The sequence below is a fragment of the Globicephala melas genome, chromosome 13 (genome assembly GCF_963455315.2).
Source record: "Globicephala melas chromosome 13, mGloMel1.2, whole genome shotgun sequence".
NCBI lineage: Eukaryota > Metazoa > Chordata > Mammalia > Artiodactyla > Delphinidae > Globicephala > Globicephala melas.
This window is the reverse complement of record NC_083326.1, coordinates 50,027,808-50,047,705: the sequence shown is the minus strand read 5'-3', so window position 1 is coordinate 50,047,705 and position 19,898 is coordinate 50,027,808. Positions and strand designations below refer to the sequence as shown.

The 19,898-nt window shown below is 33.7% G+C and overlaps 1 protein-coding gene across 1 annotated transcript in view; it reads left to right on the top strand.

Moving 5' to 3' along the window:
• The window catches only part of RBBP8 (RB binding protein 8, endonuclease), an 81,370-nt gene that overhangs the window by 17,134 nt on the left and 44,338 nt on the right, over positions 1-19,898 (top strand). The window contains exons 4-6 of the mRNA XM_060311075.2: positions 2,067-2,162; positions 13,234-13,346; positions 19,265-19,331. Coding sequence (XP_060167058.1) covers positions 2,067-2,162; positions 13,234-13,346; positions 19,265-19,331 — 276 coding nt within the window. The remainder of the gene's footprint in view (positions 1-2,066; positions 2,163-13,233; positions 13,347-19,264; positions 19,332-19,898) is intronic.

The window sequence follows — 19,898 nt, the reverse complement described above, 5'->3', positions numbered from 1 at the left end:
GAGACTTTTTATCCCAAATGTATTTCTCCATACCTCTCCATACCTCCATACCACATGAAAAACCTTTAATTCGTAAATGACTGTTGAATATTACTTTATCAAAAATCACCTAAAACATTTCTGAATCTTAAAGAGTGGAAACACAGCTGGTTGTTCAGTAGGTGATAATAATGGTTTACTTCACTGTATAGTTCTCAGTCATTTGATCCTCTTAGCAACCTTTTAATATATATTGTAATTACTCTGTACCTGCCTACCTTAGGTAGCTTGGGGTTACACATTTTGGAAGCATGGGTAAGTAACTAAATCCCCTGAGTAATCAGAGAATTAAAGGGATGCTTTATTTTGTAGAAGGATAAGGCATTACATTGTGGGACCAAGAACTCAGATTTGCCTGTATGACCATAACTCTCCTTTCCAAGTATATTTTATGATAGACAGTCAGGGTACAGTAACAGGATGTCTGGTCTCCATATTGTTAGAACAGCTTTATTTGTGAGGTATCTCAGTCCTAGGGATTCCCACCTGGAAGAAGCAATTAGAAAAGAAATCAGTAACTGTACTATATTTGTCTATCACTTAATTGCTTCAGACTTGTGTTTTGATGATAGTTGTCTCTGCACATGACTAATGCTCCTCTTTTACACAGATTCATTTACAAAATTACACATGTATCAATAGAAATGTTGACTGTTGAATACTTCCAAAATAGGATCAGTGAAAACCTAGTGCTGCTTCTGAATTAAATACATTTTCTAGAAGTATTAGAAAAATTTTTTATTATTAACTTCAGCTATCTATTACTTCCAAAATTTCATACATATATATACATATGCTACCAGAACAATATTTGTTGTATAGCAGGAGGCCATTCTTAGATGTATTGGCTTTTCATTCAATATCAAATATTCAATCAGTATATAAGAAGTACCCTCGTATTGGTATCTGACATTTTGACTTAGTTGTTTTGCTCGTCTGTTTTGTTGCCAGTGATATTACATTCTACGTTTCAGCAATTTTGACACAGTCATTTGGACATCTCCTTTTTCTGGCAGACTGGTTTGTCTCCTTTATTTGATTTGATATTTCAGACCCTTGAGAGGGCTGGGAGAAGATATTTGAACCACGGTGTTATCCTATATTTTCAGATTCCAGATGACACAGAGAATCCTGATTCAATTTCTAATGGGTTTTCATAGAATTAAAATATATGCATACTTTATATATGTGATTGTTTGAAGTATAATGATGGAGAGGTAAAATATGGCACAACCTTGGAAGGTAACCAGGTAGTTTACTAGAAGAAAATTTTAGGTGTCTTTCTTTTTTCCTGACTAAAATCAAAATGGTAAATACTTAAATAGAACTTACTGTGTGCCAGTACTGTTCTGTATGCTGTATATTCATTAGTACTTAGCCCTTGCAAATGTCTCATGAAATAGATACTACTAATGTATCCACATTTTTTGAGGCACAGAGAGTTTATGTTACTTGCACCAGCTCACACAGCTGGTACGTGACAGCTGAGATTCAAACCTAGGCTTCAGGATGTAGGGTTTGTGTACTTCTACTTCACAGTAAACCCTGGCTTAAAAGTAATACCAGGTAAAAGTTTAAGCAACACAAAAATTAGTAAAATAGAAAGTACAAATCCCTCATAATTGGAATAGGAATGATATGAGTGGAGTTACCTATTTACATTATTGAATGTAGATAAAATAATTAAAAAAACAGTAAGTGTACATTTTAATAGCAATTTTGACAATGTTGAGTCAGTGGTGGCATCAGAATTTACTCCTTCATCTGTGTTCCAGCATTGTATAATGAATACCTGGTGCTTAGGAAGATACTTCTGTAGAACATACAAATACTGCAGAGCAAATTCTAGTATAATTTGAACTCTGATTAACAAGATATTCAAACCTCACCTTCTAAATTGTTTGTTTTGATATAACGAATTCATAATATGTAAGTGGTGAGATCATGCTTTGGAGTTCTTAATGACAGAATAGCCTTGTTAGATTATTTTTCCATTAAAAAAAAATGACTTATTTCTTGACTTTTAGAGATGCACAGAGACTAGAAGAATTCTTCACCAAAAATCAACAGCTGAGAGAGCAACAGAAAGTTCTTCATGAAACCATTAAAGTTTTAGAAGATCGGTGAGTCTGGTTCTTGGGTCTTCTTGTGTAAGAGGTGATTTCCCTCTTAATAGAGAGTATACATTGGTTTTCATTTGTAATCAGTTCTGAGACTTAAAGTGATCTTTTTTCCAACTCTATGTCAACTTTGGATAAATATTTTATGAAATTAAAACAAACTTACAGGTTTGCTTTTTCATTAATTACAGCAATCACATCAATTTACCCTTTAAATGACGTTTCTTTATCTGGTATTTGTTGTAGGACAAGCTCAAGAGTAGCAGTGTTCTAATGCATTTGATGCTTTCATTCCATTTTTACTTCTAAATAGGTGGAAACTGCTTCACAATTCTCTTCCTGTCTTCTTTTTTTTTAGTTTATTTATTTTATTTGTTTATCTTGGGCTGTGTTGGGTCTTTTTTGCTGCGCGCAGACTTTGTCTAGTTGTGGCAAGCAGGTGCTACTGTTAGTTGTGGTGCACAGGCTTCTCGTTGCAGTGGCTTCTCTTGTGGCAGAGCATGGGCTCTAGGCACGCGGGCTTCAGTAGTTGGAGCACGCGGACTCAGTATTCGTGGCTCACAGGCTCTAGAGCGCAGGCTTAGCTGCTCTGCGGCATGTGGGATCCTCCCGGACCAGGGCTCGAACCCGCATCCCCTGCATTGGCAGGCGGATTCTTAACCACTACACCACTAGGGAAGCCCTATTCCTGTCTTATTTTCTTACTCCTGCCACTCTCTTTTCTTCCTTGCATATTTCTCCACTTTCAAGCATTCTAGGGATTCTTTTTACTGAGTATTCCCAAGATAATGCCTATTACTTCACCTCATGTACAGACTTTTTTCTTTCCCACTCCTTTGAGGTTAACACTCTACATTAGAAAAGGCTTTCAGATTTTGCTGTTTTCCCTTGTCTGAACTGTAAGTGCTATTTAGGAACTTGAACTATTTATAGCAAACTATGTTTCTTGCTTTTTTTATTTATAGTTAATATTTTTCCATTATTTTCATTTTTGTATATGTTACAGGAAGGCTGGTGGTTTGAATTCACCACTCTGTCTTAGTGGTGGAATAATCTAATATTCTGCATGATGCAAACTAAAGTTGAGTACTCTTCCTTCCATGACTGCTATCTCAGTGGATGCACATTTACTGGAATAGGCAGCCTATTGTGGGAAAAGGCTCCATATGCTTTGGAATCATAGATATGAATCTGAATTCCAACTTCACACTATCTTCTTAATTGAATTCAACAATTAATAGTTGAGTACTTACTACGTTCCAGGTGTTGTTCTAGGGGCTAGGAATACTATCCTTAGTATGTCATGGAGCTGATACTTAATTTTCAAAGATTGGGAGTGGGCCTGCAAATAAGATGATTTCAGATTACAAGAGCTGAAGAAGAAATACAAATGAATTATGTAATTGAGTGACTACAAGCATTGGGAAATGAAGGGCTACTGATGGATGTCAGGGATGACCTTTCTGAGGAGGTGCCATTAGAACTGAGACCTGAGTGATACAAAAAAGAGCCATCACTTGAAGAACTGAAGATAAGAAGAGGACAAATGCAAAAGCCTATGGTGGAAATAGATTTTGAAATATTTGAGGAGTAGGGCATCCACTGTGATTCTAAATGAGTAAGAGGATGAATGATAGATAATATTGGAAAGGTGGGAAGTAACTAAATTCTGTAGGGACGTCAGAAAATTTGGATTTTAATTGCATTGGGAAGCCATTGGAGGGTTTAAGCAGGGGAATGCCAAAGGGATACGAGCAGGTACTGACAGCATCTGTTATATCCAAATGTAGATGTCGAGTAGGTAGTTGCATATGTGAGTCTGGAACTAACGGGAGAGGTTAGAGCTAGAGAAACAAATTTGAAAATCATCAGCTGTATAGAAACAGCATTTAAAATCTTGGAACTTGATAAGATCTCCTAAGGACATCTTTAAAAGTATAGGAAAAGAATAGAAGAGGGCTCAGGGCTGAATCCTTGGACATACTAACTAAGGTTTAATGAAGAATAAGGACCAGCCAGCAAAAAAGATTGAGAAAGGAATTAGCAGAGTAGGAGAAAAGCCAAGAACATATGGCGTGACACTAATAATACCTTCTTCACAGGGCTGTTTTGAACGTTAAATGAGGTAATGCAAGTAAAAATACATAATGGAAGCTTAAAAAGACTTACAATATCCCTCCTGTTTGGTGAATATGATTCCAACCTCTAGTGCTCTAGTCTGTACACACAGCCAGACTAGTCCCTCTCTCAAGCTGAGATATCTGGAAACTAGAAAGCCATCTGTCCGTCTCACTCTTCCCTAGTCCAGGATCAAAGAGGAAATCATCAATTACTCTTCCTTCAGTGTGGTGCAGCATTTCCTTCTATTTTCTCTGGATATGTAGTACAAGATTGAGCAGGAAGGGTGGAGAGCATATCTTTCTCAGCCTTTAACTCTCCATTGATTGAAGCACTTCCTTCTCTTACTTCACCATATTTTTTCTCTCATCTCTACTGCTCCACTACTTTCTACAAGCGATGAGGTTCTTCCTTCCATATAATAATGGTAGTAATGGCAAGAGATTAGGAACTTTCTTTCTGTTCAGTGATTCCCAAGGATAGAAAATTTTAAGTCTTGAGTTCTCTAAGAAAGCAAACATCAAGATGACATTAGATATTCAAGAGATTTTGGGAGGAAACACACCTGTAAGGTAAATGAAGAAGGAGCTGGAGGAGACTGGGAGAGTTGTGAGATGTCCATGCATCTAACCCTTTTGAAAAAGAGAGAAAAAGGAAGGTCTTAGACTGCACTGCAGTTTTAAGAAAGCTTTGGCAAGGCCATTGGGGAGTTCTGGAGCCATGGTATCCCTGCTCTACTCATTCATTGGCTGGCTTCTCACTGTGGGATGCCTGGTATGTTCACCTGTTTGGCGGGTGAAGGATTTCAGAGCACAACAGCTGGAGCCGGTGATTTTACTTCCCACAATAGGAGATACGTTTTCATGGTTGCCACACTCAAAGACTGATTGTGTTCATTTCCAGCATTCTTTCTGTTCAGTTGATCATTAGCAAGTTGTTTAGGACTCAGTACACTGAAAAAAAATCACAAGGTAAGGTTTTCATTATGTTTCACACGAAGTGGCTTAATACAGTGCGCTCTCCATTTCATCCCCAAGATACAGTGTTCTTCATCTTAGCTCTTGAAGACACTCCTTTCTAATATCTTCAGAACATTTCTTCACTTTATGATTTAAAGTTTTGGCTGTTCTTTTATTCTTTGCATCTTGTGCTTCTCTTCTTAAGTGAATTTTTCTTCTCCAGGCTCATTCTGAGAAGAAATGTTAGTGGATGTGTGCCCCTACCCTTCCCATTGAAGTATTTTCTAAATTACCATCCTTTATTCGGTTAATATATTTAATTGTTAAAATTATCATTTTTATTCTGCAGTTTTTAAAATCTAGAATTTCTTTTTACCATCTATTTTCACTAATTTCAGGTGGATGTCACACTTCTGTGCTGTTTCTTACCCTAAATGTTCTCTTGCCTTTCATTCTGTTCACCTTTACATTTTTAGGTAGGTGGGCCTATAATTCATTACATGGTATTAATCTGGGGGTGGGACAAGGAGTGTAGCTCATTTCTTTATTCACATGCTTTTTCTTTCCTTTCTTTAAATCTGAAATTTCCTTCTGGGATTACTTTAAGATTTGTCCCTCATTTTTTGAAGCTTCATTTAATGAAACCAAGAACAATGTAGATCTAATCATTTTTTTAATGTAGGATCTGCTAGTTGTGAGGGCTCACGTTATACCCATCCTTCCAGCACTTAATCTTTACCTTAACACTGTGCGGTAGATGGTAAATCTGTTTTACAAATGAGGAAACTATGCTGACAAAGAGTTAAGAAACTTTCCCAGGATCACATAGTTAATGGATAATTAGGTTAAATTTGCCCCTCAAACTTCCCAATTTCTACTGTTTGACGATGCCTTGTCTGTGTGTTGTCTTAATTTTATAAACGTTTAAATGAATACAACTTAACTGATTATCTCAAAGTATTTATGCTTGATATAAAGTTACCAAAACAAGTACTCTGAAATATTAAGTCTTCAACATTATCTAGTCTTATTTTTTTGGAGGGTTGTTTTGCTTGGTTTTGGTTATTTTTCTTTTAAATTGCTACTAACTAAATCCTGCCTTTTAAATGTCAAAGTAGGTAACGTTTAATAAAGTTCTGCCTTACTTAAAATTTTACTTTAATTTTGTCATATGTAAAAATGATAATCCTAGAGCAAGCTTTAAATATCTATAAAAATTAATGTTTTGCTGAGACCTTTTAAAAGCAACATACATTGTGTTAAAATTTCTAAATGGTAATTCTGCAACTTGCTGTTTACCTTTCATAAGTTGAAGCGTTTCTTATTTCTTATGCTCACATTATGAAAACATCAGATGTTTAGATGAAAGGAATTATTCGGTAAAGATAAATTAGATAATAAAAAGTTCTAATTTAATGTGGCTTGTTTGTGTTTTACTAGTACTGTTATTACATTACTATTTACAGGAACCATTTACAGGTTCCCTCAAGAAACTAAAGTATTTCCTTAATCTAAGGAACAGTCACTGTACTGGATAGAAGGCATTTAAAAAAGAAAAATCTGAACAAAGCAGTTAAACCATAGTTGTCTGATAGATTTTAATATTTTAAAAGCATTTTTGTCAATATTAGGAAACTCATATTTCAACTGTTGTTAAAAGGGAAAATTGGTACTCATAATCAGAGGATTTGTGGTTCTTTATTTTTGAAATACTGACCAAATGTCTTCTTTTGTCTTGCTAACTCTTCTTACTTATGGATTTGAATTTAAATGTATTCTTCAGGAGACCTTCCCAGACTTCCTAGACTCGACTTAGTTGTGCTCTGTGGTTTCATAGTACCATGTATTTCCACTTTAATGTTGTGAATCATACTTTATTGTAATTACTTTTTATTGTCTTTCTTTTTTTAGTACACTGTAAACTCTTTTAAAGAAGTGACATTATCTTGGCCACTGTTGTATTTTAGCACTTACAGTACTCACTGTAGGTGTTTAGTAAAACCCTTTTGAATGAAAATGAGTAAGTTTGAGGAAATCTGTTTAGGGTATAGCAAACAGTTGAGCATACTTGTTTATCTGGTAAGTTTTAACTGAAAACTGAAATCTTTTCTTTCTTCATCTCCGTGAACAGGCTGGAATATAACTCAGAATGCATGATACTTTCAGCCCTTACAAGTAGAATTACTCTTCTTTCCCATTTACCTGTTTATAGCTACTGAAATTGCATTCTCCTGTGAAATTGAGGCTGTTTTTTCTTTCTCTGACAGCAGCAGTTGAAGATAGGCAAGAGGAAAACAGTAGAATCCTGCTGATGGAATAGGAGCTAGCCTGTTTTCTCACATTCATTTAAATTTAAGCTAGGATCAGTGAACAATCAAGAGTTGACTCTTTTTCACAGGTATTATCAAGAGTGGCAGTTAACTGGAGAAAACTAGATGTAATAAACAAGTTAGGGAATATTGTTTCATTTTATAACTGTTTATACCAGTGGCATTTTTAAACTTGGAAACTAAGGGTTTCAAGAGGTTGTCTAACATGATATCTTATGACATTTTAATATATCAGTTGATTTCTTGGAAACAATAAGGTGTTCAGTTTTCAATGACAAAGTGGTAGGGTGACATTTGAATACTTAATTAGGATTGATTAATGCCATTTAACTCCTTCAGTGTTTTTCAGTGACCTTTCAGTGTCAGTGCTCTTTTTGGCCTCTCTAGCTTAGTAGTTCTGTGTATAAATTATTTACCACAATCAGGTCAACTATTTGAATGTTTATTGCATGAATCTCAAGCTATTAATTTGAATACATCTTAAAAGAGAAATATAAAAGTGAAATGTGAAGTATTTTAAACCAATAGTTAAAACTGAGTTTCTTTTTATAACAGTTTAACAATGTCTTGGTTTTGGAATAGTTTAGAGAGAACTTTATTCTTATTTCCTTTGGAATTTTAAAGGCATAAATAGACTTTACTATTAGCTTTGGAAATGCTTGAAAGTCTGAAAACATTAAGTGTTACAGCAGAAAGATAAGAAGGTGTACGTCCTTAGTACCTCAGTTCTCAAAAAAATTTTATGTAAAGTTTACTAGAGTATATTTCTGTTAAGTTAAAATGCTATGACGAGGCTTCCCTGGTGGCGCAGTGGTTGAGAGTCCGCCTGCCGATGCAGGGGACACGGGTTCGTGCCCCGGTCCGGGAGGATCCCACATGCTGTGGAGTGGCTGGGCCCGTGAGCCATGGCCACTGAGCCTGCACGTCCGGGGCCTGTGCTCCGCAATGGGAGAGGCCACAACAGTGAGAGGCCCATGTACCGCAAAAAAAAAAAAAAAAAATGCTATGAAGAAAAAGGAGTATAACGTACTATTTAGCTGATTTTACGTTTTTCCTTTTATAATTTTTATTCAAGTAATACATGTACATTACAAAGTTGTATAGTTATCATCAACCAATAGTTTCCTGTTCCACTCTTTCCCACCCATGCCTGTCCCAGGTTTTAGTTCTCCAAAGTTCTAAATGATGTGTTTTCACTTCACTTGATTTATCAACTTGAGACAATAGTTGTTTACTTCTTGCTATGAAGAGGAATAATTTTTCCCTCCCTCACCTATTTTTGAAGTTATTTTAGTGCTGTTTTCTTTTTGGACCTTAATACATACATTTATGCAGATATACATATTTACATAAAGATATTTTAGAGAGAGAGGTCTGAACAGTCTCCCTGAACTGACCTCTGTATCACAGGAGGATACTGATGCTTTCACCCTTACCTGCATCACTCTTCCTCTCTTGCTACCTTCTGCCTTGTGTTAGCTGAACCAATAAATATTGACAAAGTTGATAGTTGCTATGTTCTTTTCTGTTACCAGATTTCAGTCCCTTGTATTTTGTTTACAAGTTGATTGTAGAAGTTGGAAAATAATGAACAATGTTTATTTATTGACTATTCAGTGCTGAGCCAGGATTCATTTCCTTCTCTATAGATCCATTGTCATGACCCCTGTGCCACTCAAGGAGAGTGTTTCTAATGTCCAGGTCAAATAGATTCTTTTCTACTCTGTCCCAAATCAGTTGCTCAAGTCACCCTATAACTGTATTATGATAACGACGTACTTGTATAAGTTTGCTTTGTTTTTTTTAGAATTTCTAACTACCTTTTTTCTTACTGAGATTAGAAATGTTTTCCTCATCGTGTCATTAATATTATTTAATGCCTGTTATTCTATTTGATTATAATCTTTTTGTTCTTTTTCTTGAAGACATACTTTTTGGGCTGAAAAACTTTCTTTACTAATTTGGACCATTTACTTTCTAGGCTGTCCTACAACAGCAATTCTGGAATTTCTCTCACTGGATCCCTACATTAATTCCATTACTTCTTTCAACTCATGTTAGTCAACAAATATTTATGGAGCTCCTGTCTTGTGCCAGGCACAGACCTTGAAGATATACTAGTATACATGGTTGGAAAAATGTGGGCCTGTTTTTCCTTTTTTTTTTTTTTCCCCTTATAGCTCACCCACAAGTAACTGCTTAAAAATGCACAGGAAGTAAATTTTCAAAGAGTCTTGCATATCTGAGAAAATGTTTTTATTTTAGTATTGCATTTAGATGGTATATTGACTGGATATAAAATTCTAGCTTGAAAATAGTTTTCCCTCAAAACTTTGAAGACATTTTCTCATTGTCTGTGAGCATCCAAAGCTGTCATTCTAATGTTCATTCCTTTATAGGTAATAGATTGTTTTCCCTTTCTGGAATGTAAGATCTTTTTATCCTAGTTCTGAATTTCATAATTGTGTGTGTGTGTGTGTGTGTGTGTGTGTGTGTGTTTCCTTCATTGTGCTGTCCAGTCATCCTGTTAACTTGAAGACTAGTATCTCTTAAGATACTATTTTTGTCTATTATTTCCTCTCTCCATTTTTATAGGTTCTTTCTTTCTGGAGCACTTCTTAGTCATAAACTGATCCTTTACAATCTTTTGTCTTGTTTTTGTTACTTGTTTTTTTCCATGTTCTGGGAGATTTCTTCTATTTTACTCTCCAACCCTATTATTGAAGCTATTTTGGTAATCACATGTTTAGTATCCAAGAACTTTTTATTGTTTGTTGATCATTTATATGTACGTGTGTGTACGTGTACCCTTTTCTTGTTTTATGTCAACATCACTTCTCATTTTTCCAGGGATACTAGCTCTTTTATGTTACTGGTTTGTTTCATACACTGTTGATCTTTGGTTGTCTGTATTTAGTAGTGTATGACTGCAATGAATTTTCTGCATTAGACTACATATGGTATATGTAGACTGCTTTTAATTGTCTATCTGTTTTACCCCAGCCATTCCCAATTCTCCTTCCCCCAGGAGTTTTCCTATGAATAGGAAAGTCAACTGAGGACTCTGTATATGTTATGGGAGCTTTACTTTTCAATAAGAAAATGAGGAGCTATCCTTTGACCTGGGTAGGATTTTAGACTGGGGCACTCACTCAGCTACAGCCCTATTATTATAATTTCCCTTGTGATTTCTTCTTTAACTCATTGCTTATTTGGAAGTGCATTGTTTTTAAGATTCACATATTTGTGAATTTTCCTTCTTTTTTGATTTTTAATTTAATTCCATTGTGGTGAGAGAACATACTTTGTCTGATTTCAGTGCTTTTAAACTTATTGAGACTTGTTTTGTGACCTAGAAAATAGTTTGTCCTAGAGAATGTTCCAAGTGTGCTTGAGGAGAATGTGTGTTCTGCAGCTGTTGGCTGGAGTGTTCTGTAGATGTCAGGTAGGTTTAGGTGGTAGTGTGTTCAAGTCTGCTATATCTGCTGATTTTCTGTCTGTCTTGTTCTATCCACTATTGAGAGTGGAAGTCTATAACGGTTATTGACGAATTTATATATTTCTTTCTTCAATTCTGTCAGTTTTTGCTCTGCATATTTGGGGGCTTTCGTGTTAAATGTTAATTGTTATATTTCTAATAAATTGACCCTTTTGTTATAGAATTCACTGTCTCTAGTAACACTTTTACCTTAAAGTCTCTTGTTTGATACTAATTAATTAATAACCAGCTCTCTTTTGGGTTTTGTTTGCATGGCATTTCTTTTTCCATCCTTTTGCTTTCAGCCTATTTGTATCTTCAGATCTAAAGTGTGTCTATTGTAGACAGCATATAGTTAGATCTTATTTTTTTGTCCTGACAGTTTCTGCCTTTTGATTGGAGTGTTTAATCAATTCATGATTAATGTTATTGATTTGGTTGGATTTATGCTAGTCGTTTGGCTTTCTGTATGTCTCAAGTCTTTTTTGTTCCTCTGTTCCTGTTTTTTTGTACCTGCCCCCACCTTGCTCTTTCTATAACTCCTATTATTGATATGATGGACCTTCTAGGATAATCTTCTAGTTTTTTATCTTTTCTCAATTTAATTTATTTAAATTGAAATAGCCACATGTGGATTGTGGCTACCGTTTTGGACAAGAGTTCTAGACTTCTCCCATTGTTAGCCTACAATTCAGCATTCTCAGGTCAGTTTCTATTTGTCGGCCAGCTCCTTGCTTTTTAATTCGTTTGTTTTTCTTTCCCATTCTCCCAGTTCTCATAGTCTTGTGTCTTTAAAAATATACACAGATCTTTACTGTAGTTTAGTGGGATTTGGGGAGGAAGCGACAGTAGATGCAGATGTTCACTTCGTCATCTTTACTTAGATCTTGATTGGCCTAATTCCTGTTCTGGAATGTACTCCAATTAAACCATGTTGCCCAATGCTTTATTCCTTCATTCTAGAAATTTTAGTCCTATTAATGCAACCTATGATCTATAATCTTTATTTTTTACATCCATATCAACACTGTTGATATGAGTTTTACTTTTATATAAAAATCTCTAGGTTCTTTTTGTTTGTTTTAGTTGTATAGTTTTCATGTTTTGTCGCCTTATTTTAAAATTCATGGCATGTACTACCATGCTATGACTTCCATAGACACTCACGTACTTAGTATCTTATTGACTTAGGTCATTGAGTTAAAATGATTATCTTAGATTTTATATTTTCTAAATTCCTAATGTGGGATATGTGTCATTTTTTTCAACCATATTTTTTCCTGGTTATATATATAATGAAATTAGAGAAATTTTGAAAAATATAGCAAAACACTAAAAAGAAAATCTTCTGTATTACTGGTACCTACAAGATAACTGTATTAACATTTTGAAATACACCTTTCTCTCCATCACCCACCCCTCCTGTGTAATATATGTATTTCCCTTTTCCCTTCAGCACTCACAAATAATTAGTAAAAGCTATTTTGTAATCTTTTTTCTTTTTTTAAAAAATAGTACACTGTGAATTTCTACTAACACTGGAGTCTTTTTTTAATGCTGAAAAGAGCATTGCTTTTTTTTAAACTTTGTATTCTTTGACCTTTAGTATTCATTCAACTAAAACTTGGTTGTTGAACACTCATTATGTGTTATATGCTATGCTAAGCAGATGCAAGCTTGCTTAAGATAAAATTCTGTCCATTGGTATGAGACTGGGTTCATATTTTGGCTCTAATAAATTAAAACAAGGGAGCTTCAATAAATAAGTTCCCTTGAATAGAGTTTAAAATTGGCAGATTTTTACAGAATTGCAGTCTGTAGAAAATGATGTAGCATGATTTCAGCCTGTTTGGGAATATGTTAAAGGTATAATAACTAGTTAATTTTCTCTGTATTTTCCAAGTAAATTCTTTAGTTCTTCATAAAATTTAAAAATCTTGAAATTCAAATATGAATAAGTATCTTTTAGTAGTTGAAAAAATTTTTTAAATTTCAGTTTTATTGAGGTATAATTGACAAATAAAATTATTTTTTTAAAGTATTTATCATGGTGATTTGATAAATGTATATATTGTGAAAGGATTTCCACCATCTGGTTAATTAACATATCCATCACCTCACATATTTTTTTATTTTTTGATGAGAACATTTAAGTTCTACTCTGAAAATGTTTTGTTTTTGTTTTGTAGATTAAGAGCAGGATTATGTGATCGCTGTGCAGTAACTGAAGAACATATGCGGAAGAAACAACAAGAGTTTGAAAATATTCGACAGCAGAATCTTAAACTTATCACAGAGCTTAGTGAGTTTCCTTTCTTCTTTTATTAAGTATGTAAAGCATAGTATGCTATTGTTAAAACCTGTTATTAAATTGGTTACAATCAGATGGATTGTTTACATATGTTTTTCTTTATTTAGGCAAAAGTTCAAATGTTGTTTTTTCCCTTTTTGTAGATTTTAATCTCATGCTTATTTTAGTAAGAAATAGGGTACAGAAAGGTTGTGTAGATACTGTCCTCGTTGGCCTTAAAGTCTCACCAGCTATAAGACAAGAAGCAAATTTTCTTTGGTTATGTCCATATTTGCTTCTTTGGTTTTATTTCATATTAATTCAACTATTTATATTTAGTAAATTTAAACACAAAGCAGACAATTTAGTGTTCTACAAAGGTGTATTTTTTTTTATTTTCACAATTTTTTTGGACACACTATTACAAGTGTACCATTTTTAGTTTAGTCTACTTACCATTTTATGTAGGACTTTCTTACATTTATCTTCTTTTCCAAACTAATTTGGTATTTTGACTTTTTTTTTTCTATTAATTATATTGCTGTCCTCTGGTTACTCAAGCAAGAATATATGAATGTATGCTGATAGTTTTAAAAAAAGATAGAAGGAACATAGTTATATTCTGCTCCCAGAGGTAACTACTATTAAGTATATAATAAATATCTTTACAGGTCCAGATTTATCTATCTTTCTGTTTGTCTCTTTCCCTCATTTTACCCCCTCCTCTATCTTCTCTTTTAAATTTTTAATGGGATCATATCATACTTCTTTTTCTGACATATGTTATTTTATTTTAGACTATATATTAGAAGTCTTTACATGTTTATATGTTTGTTTATATATTTAGACCCATAGATTCTGTGGTGTGTATGAATGAATGCATGCATGAGTTTATTTAGGAATATAAGATTATCAGTGAGTAGAAAACTATTACATTTCAATAGATATAGTTGAGATCCACAATTATATTACCATTAGTACTTGAAATAACCTGCAGTAATGTCTACATGTCTAATAGATTTCTAGCAACTTTAACTGTCTGAAAAATAGCCCAAAACTCAACAAGCAAAAACCCTAGGTATTGAGGAATAAGACAGCATTCTTTTTAATGGCTGCATTGTGTAGATGCCATTTATTTACCCATTCTCATATTGATGAACAAGTCAATTTTTTGTTTGAGTGTTTGAGAATTTCAGTTTCCCTACATTCTCTTCAGTTTTGTGCAAAAATGTATTAATTGACAATATCCAGTTCAGTGGGTAAAGAATGATATACCTTTTTAATATTAGCATTCTCTTTATTACTATTCAGGTCAATTATCTTTTTACTTGATCTTCAGTTTGCATTTCTTCTTGGGTGAATGGTTTGAATATCCTTTGTCTAATTTTCAGATAGATAAAATACTTCAGGAGTTCATGTTGAAAATTCAAATTCAAGACTATAGAGCTTTTGCTAACCTCTTCTAATAATATCTGTATCCCCTTTCTTCCACACTGAGAATCATGGTTCTCAAGGACACAGGGATGATAGAATTAAAATATCCCCTAACTACTCATTTTTTAATCTCATATTATAGCACAATAGTCTTAGAATAATACCACTAATAATACCCCCAATGTGATTACTGAGAAGTTCAGGAAAACTAATTTTACATTAAAATGAGCAACAGGAAAATCATTGAGGTCAAATTCCAAACAAAGTTATTTTATGAATAAAAATACTAAGGGCTTCATGTTTATGAATTCTTGTTGTTTCTATATTGTTGCTACTTCCCCCCCCCGCCCCACCGGCCTGCCTCTCTTTTTTGTTCTTACTTTTTCCAGGTATTGCATTTTGAGGATATTTATCTTGTTATTTCATCTTTATTTTATCCTTTACTTTGTTTTTAAACTCTTTATTTCTATTTTTTTGATCAACCTTGAAATTTGACCATGCTTTCCTAAAATATAAAGATACTCTCTTCTGAATAGTACAAGGACTTTAAAACACTTTCACTCTGATCATCTCCTCCATTTACATACTGTTTATGGCCTGTATTTTTTTTTCAGCACTGCAAGTTAGAAACTTTTTAAAAAATTACCTTATTCAGACAGTTTTTAAAAGACTTAACTACATGTGCAGCAGTTTCTTTGCTTATTGTTGCTTTTTACATCTCACTTTTCTTCTGGTATTATTACCCTTTCTGATCTTTCTTTTTTTTGGCCATGCCACACTGCACAGCATGCGGAGTCTTAGTTCCCCCAAGTAGGGATCAAGCCTGCGCCCCCTGCAGTGGAAGTGCAGAGTCATAACCACTGGACCACCAGGGAAGTCCTGAGATTCATTCTTGAAAAGTTCCTTTAGAGGATATTTGTTGGTTCTAAACCCTCAGTTTTTATCCTCAATGTTTTTATTTCACTGTTATTTTTATAAGGCTATTTTACAGGATAACAATTATTTTTCTCTGGCTACTATTAAGATTTTTTCCTTAGTTTTTGGTATTCTGTAGTTTTAGTGCAATTTCAAGTAGGTTTTTAAGAAAAAAGTCTGTTTAGTATACATTACAAAATCTGTTTAATCACTTCTTAAATCATATCTGTAAAACTGTCGGCTACTAGCTCTTCAAATATTGTGTCTTCTCCATTCTCCTTATTTGGGGGTTATGATGAGACCTTGTCATTTGATCCTTTGGTCTCTTAACATCTCTTTCCTATTTTTCGTCCCCTCATTTCACTCTGCTGCATTCTGGGTAATTTCTTCAGCTTTCTTGTTTATTATACTAAGTTCTTCAGCTCTGTTAAACTGAGTTATTTTATTTCAGTAACCAAATTTTTCATTTTTAAAAATTCTGTTTGGTTCTTTTTCAAATCTGTGTAGTCTTTTTTTTAATGAAATTTCTTAAAAATATAGAAGAGTAAGGAGAATAGTAAGGAACCCTCATACACCTATCACATAGATTTAACAGTTGTTCATATTTTGCTGTATTTTCTTCTTTTTGAACTGAAATATTTTAATGTCAATTACATACATCAGGAGATTTTTCCCCTACATACTTGGATAATTTATACCTAACCACAATACCACTACCTTGCCTACCAAAGATTACCCATAATTTTCTCTAATATTGTTTAAGAGCTGGTCCATATTCATATTTCTACAGCTGTCCCTCTGTTTGCAACAGTTTTGTTCAAACCTGCCAATCACAGATCACACATTGCATTTGTCTTTTAATCTGGAATAAGCTCCCTTCCTATTTTTTTCTTTTATGACATTGACTTCTTGAAGAAGTAGGGCTGTTTTCCTAAAATTATGCCACCTTCTGGATTTTTCTCATCATTTTCTTTATCTTGTTTCTTTATTTTCTATAAAATAGAAATTGTATCTGAAGGCTTGATTAGGTCCAGATTAAACATTTTTGACAGCAGTATTTTATAGGTAAAATTGTCTACTTTATATTGTATCATATTAGGATATAGATATTGTCAGGTTATTCCACTCTCTGGGATTGGTGGCCACATTTCTCCATTATAGAGTTATATTTTCCCCCGAGTACCACCAAGTAGTCTAAATTGGGAGGATGAATGTGTGATACTTTGAAATCTTGCAAAAATACACTTCTCCCTCAATCTTTCTTTAATGGTTTTAATATCCATTTGTGATTCTGGCCTGAATCAATTATTTAATAACAGACTATAAAATGATAATATTCCATTTCTGTTATTCTTATTCTTTATCAGCTGGCATTCTTCTGTAAACAAGAATTCTCCCTCATCAGTTTGGGGCTATTGGTTACCGTGGGATGTCGTTCCTACTTGAAAGGCATGATACATCTTAATGTTTTCCCTTTAATTGCCAGTTTTCAGAGTAATATCTTGTATAATAGTTACCTAAATGGTGACAAATAAGGTTTTTTTTTTAACAACTTTATTGGAGTATAATTGCTTTACAATGGTGTGTTAGTTTTTGCTTTATAACGAAGTGAATCAGCTATACATATACATATATCCTCATATCTCCTCTCTCTTGCTTCTCCCTCCCACCCTCCCTGTCCCACCCCTCTAGGTGGTCACAAAGCACTGAGCTGATCTCCCTGTGCTATGCAGCTGCTTCCCACTAGCTATCTATTTTATATTTGGTGTTGTATATAAGTCCATGCCACTCTCTCACTTCGTCCCAGCTTACCCTTCCCTCTCCCCATGTCCTCAAGTCCATTCTCTACATCTGCATATTTTATTCCTGTCCTGCCCCTAGGTTCTTCAGAACCTTTTTTTTTTAGATTCCATATATATGTTAGCATGTGGTATTTATTTTTCTCTTTCTGACTTACTTCATTCTGTGTGACAGTCTCTAGGACAAATGAGGTTTTGTGTGTTGTATATGTTAAGTTTCATTTTGCTTTTGACATGAATGGAGCTTTCTCTTTTCTGAGCATAATAGACGTGTAATTTTATATATTCAGTGTGTGTCATTCAGTTATGTTCATTATTTTTACTGATGCTCAAATTTTCTCAATCTTGTCTGTCTACTCATTTTTGGTAATCACTTTTATCATGTTAGTTTTGAGCCTTCCATCTTTTAAATCTTTAAACATTTCATTATCATATAATTCTGTTATCTGAAATACTTGGGAACCTATATATGAGTTATTTTCTACTGACTCTAGTGGTAAGTGAATTCAGATCACTTTGGCTCCATTCCAGGAGTTCAGGCTTAAACTGGAAATCTCAAGTTCAGTCCCTCCACCAGTCCTGATACCAGTATCTGCTTGCTTACACTGCTTGGGTTTTAGCTCACAATTTGTTTTGTTTTTGTTGTTGATTGTGGTGGTAGAATGGGAGGCTCTTGAATTTCTCTTCCTGTGTCCAGCTCAGTTGTCCTTTTGAATCCTTTCCTGATTTTTTCAACAACTCAACCTAACCTTTTTCTCCTTGGAATTTCATTTTTCTCCTTGGAATTTCATTTAGTGTTTTATCTGTACCTCTCTAATGCCCTTATCACTTTCAGTTGTAAAAAATATGTTTATATAATATCTTGTCTCTCATTAGACTACATTTTCCTCTAGGTCACTGTCATATCTTCAGGTTTTTGTTTTGTTTTGTTTTTTTCCAGATCCTCCACAGGAGGTAGTTTAGTAACCCTCACGTATTGATATATAGTCAACAAATTTTTATTTACTCAGTGTAAGAAAATATGTTTGGATTTGTAAACCACTAAATTATTAACAGATTTTTGGAGTATGATTAACTTTCTTTCTGAGAGGTTAATTGTACTTACTCTGACTTGATTTCTTTGATATATTTCTCCTCGTAAAACACATGCTTAACCAGTGACATAACATCAAGGATTGATAATTTTGTGCTGGCAGCAGTAGAAATTATAGCCCAAAACTGAGTTTCTGCTTTATAAATAAGGATGGATAGGAAAATTTCGTCAAGGTAGATTCAAACAAGGAGATACTACTTCAATGGTATATTTAAGTTACTGATACCATAATTATTAATGAAACATAGAGTATGACTAAGGAAGAAAATTTACTTAAGTGTGCTTATGTTATAAAAATTACACTGATATTCAGTGTTATATTTTATGATCAGATTTATTTCAAGATAAGTGGTGTTTGAAATTAGTAGGACTGAGTAACCAGATGGAATGCTTTCTTGTGCTCAGTATGAATAATTAAACTATACTCCCCAGTACATGAGGTACTCTTTCTTTTTTGCCCACAAGCACTACATAGAATTATCAGTTAATCATTTATGTGGAACTTGCACAACATGAGATGTAATAATCACTACCTAGTAACAAATTAGTTTTGAACAGTAGCATTAACCCTAACATCATGACTTAGAATTTGAAATCCTAATTCTCCATGATTGTTGAACTGTTGAAAGAACCTGACATACATCTTATTATAGCTATAATTTGTGCTTTCTTTTCACATTATATTTAAGTGAATGAAAAGAATACTCTACAGGAAGAAAACAAAAAGCTTTCTGAACAGCTGCAGCAGAAAATTGAGTAAGTAATTTTCTGAGTAAGTATTTTTAAGTGAGTAAGTAAGTATTAAGTGAGTAAGTATTTTTTCTTAATTGTGGCAGAAAATTGAATATTTTCCCCTAGCTTCTCTTTCTTCATTTTACTTAGCTTTTTGCAAACTGTAAAGATATATTAAGAGTTAAAGGTTTCATTTTTAAAAGTTATAAAGTATTCTGCAAATGAAAATATAAAGAAAATCACTATATTTTTGTTCTGGGAGTATATATGAAGGGTGTGTATGCATCTCTTAGCTTAGTGTGTGAATACATAAAAATCAAAACATTTTAATTTAAAGCACTTTAATTTTTATAACTTTATTATAAATAACAAATCATTCAAATAAATTATTTGAAGTACGTATATTTTAAGTATTTGAGTTTTGTTACCACCTTTCTAGCCCTGTCCCAGAAACTTTATAAAAGCAATCTGAATAATTATTTCCTCTTATACACTTCTCAGGCCTGGAGAACTTCCTCCTTTCCCTCTCCCCCAATTTCTCATAATAAAAATAATAACTTTTATCTTGTGTTCTAGTTACTCTTCTTTGTG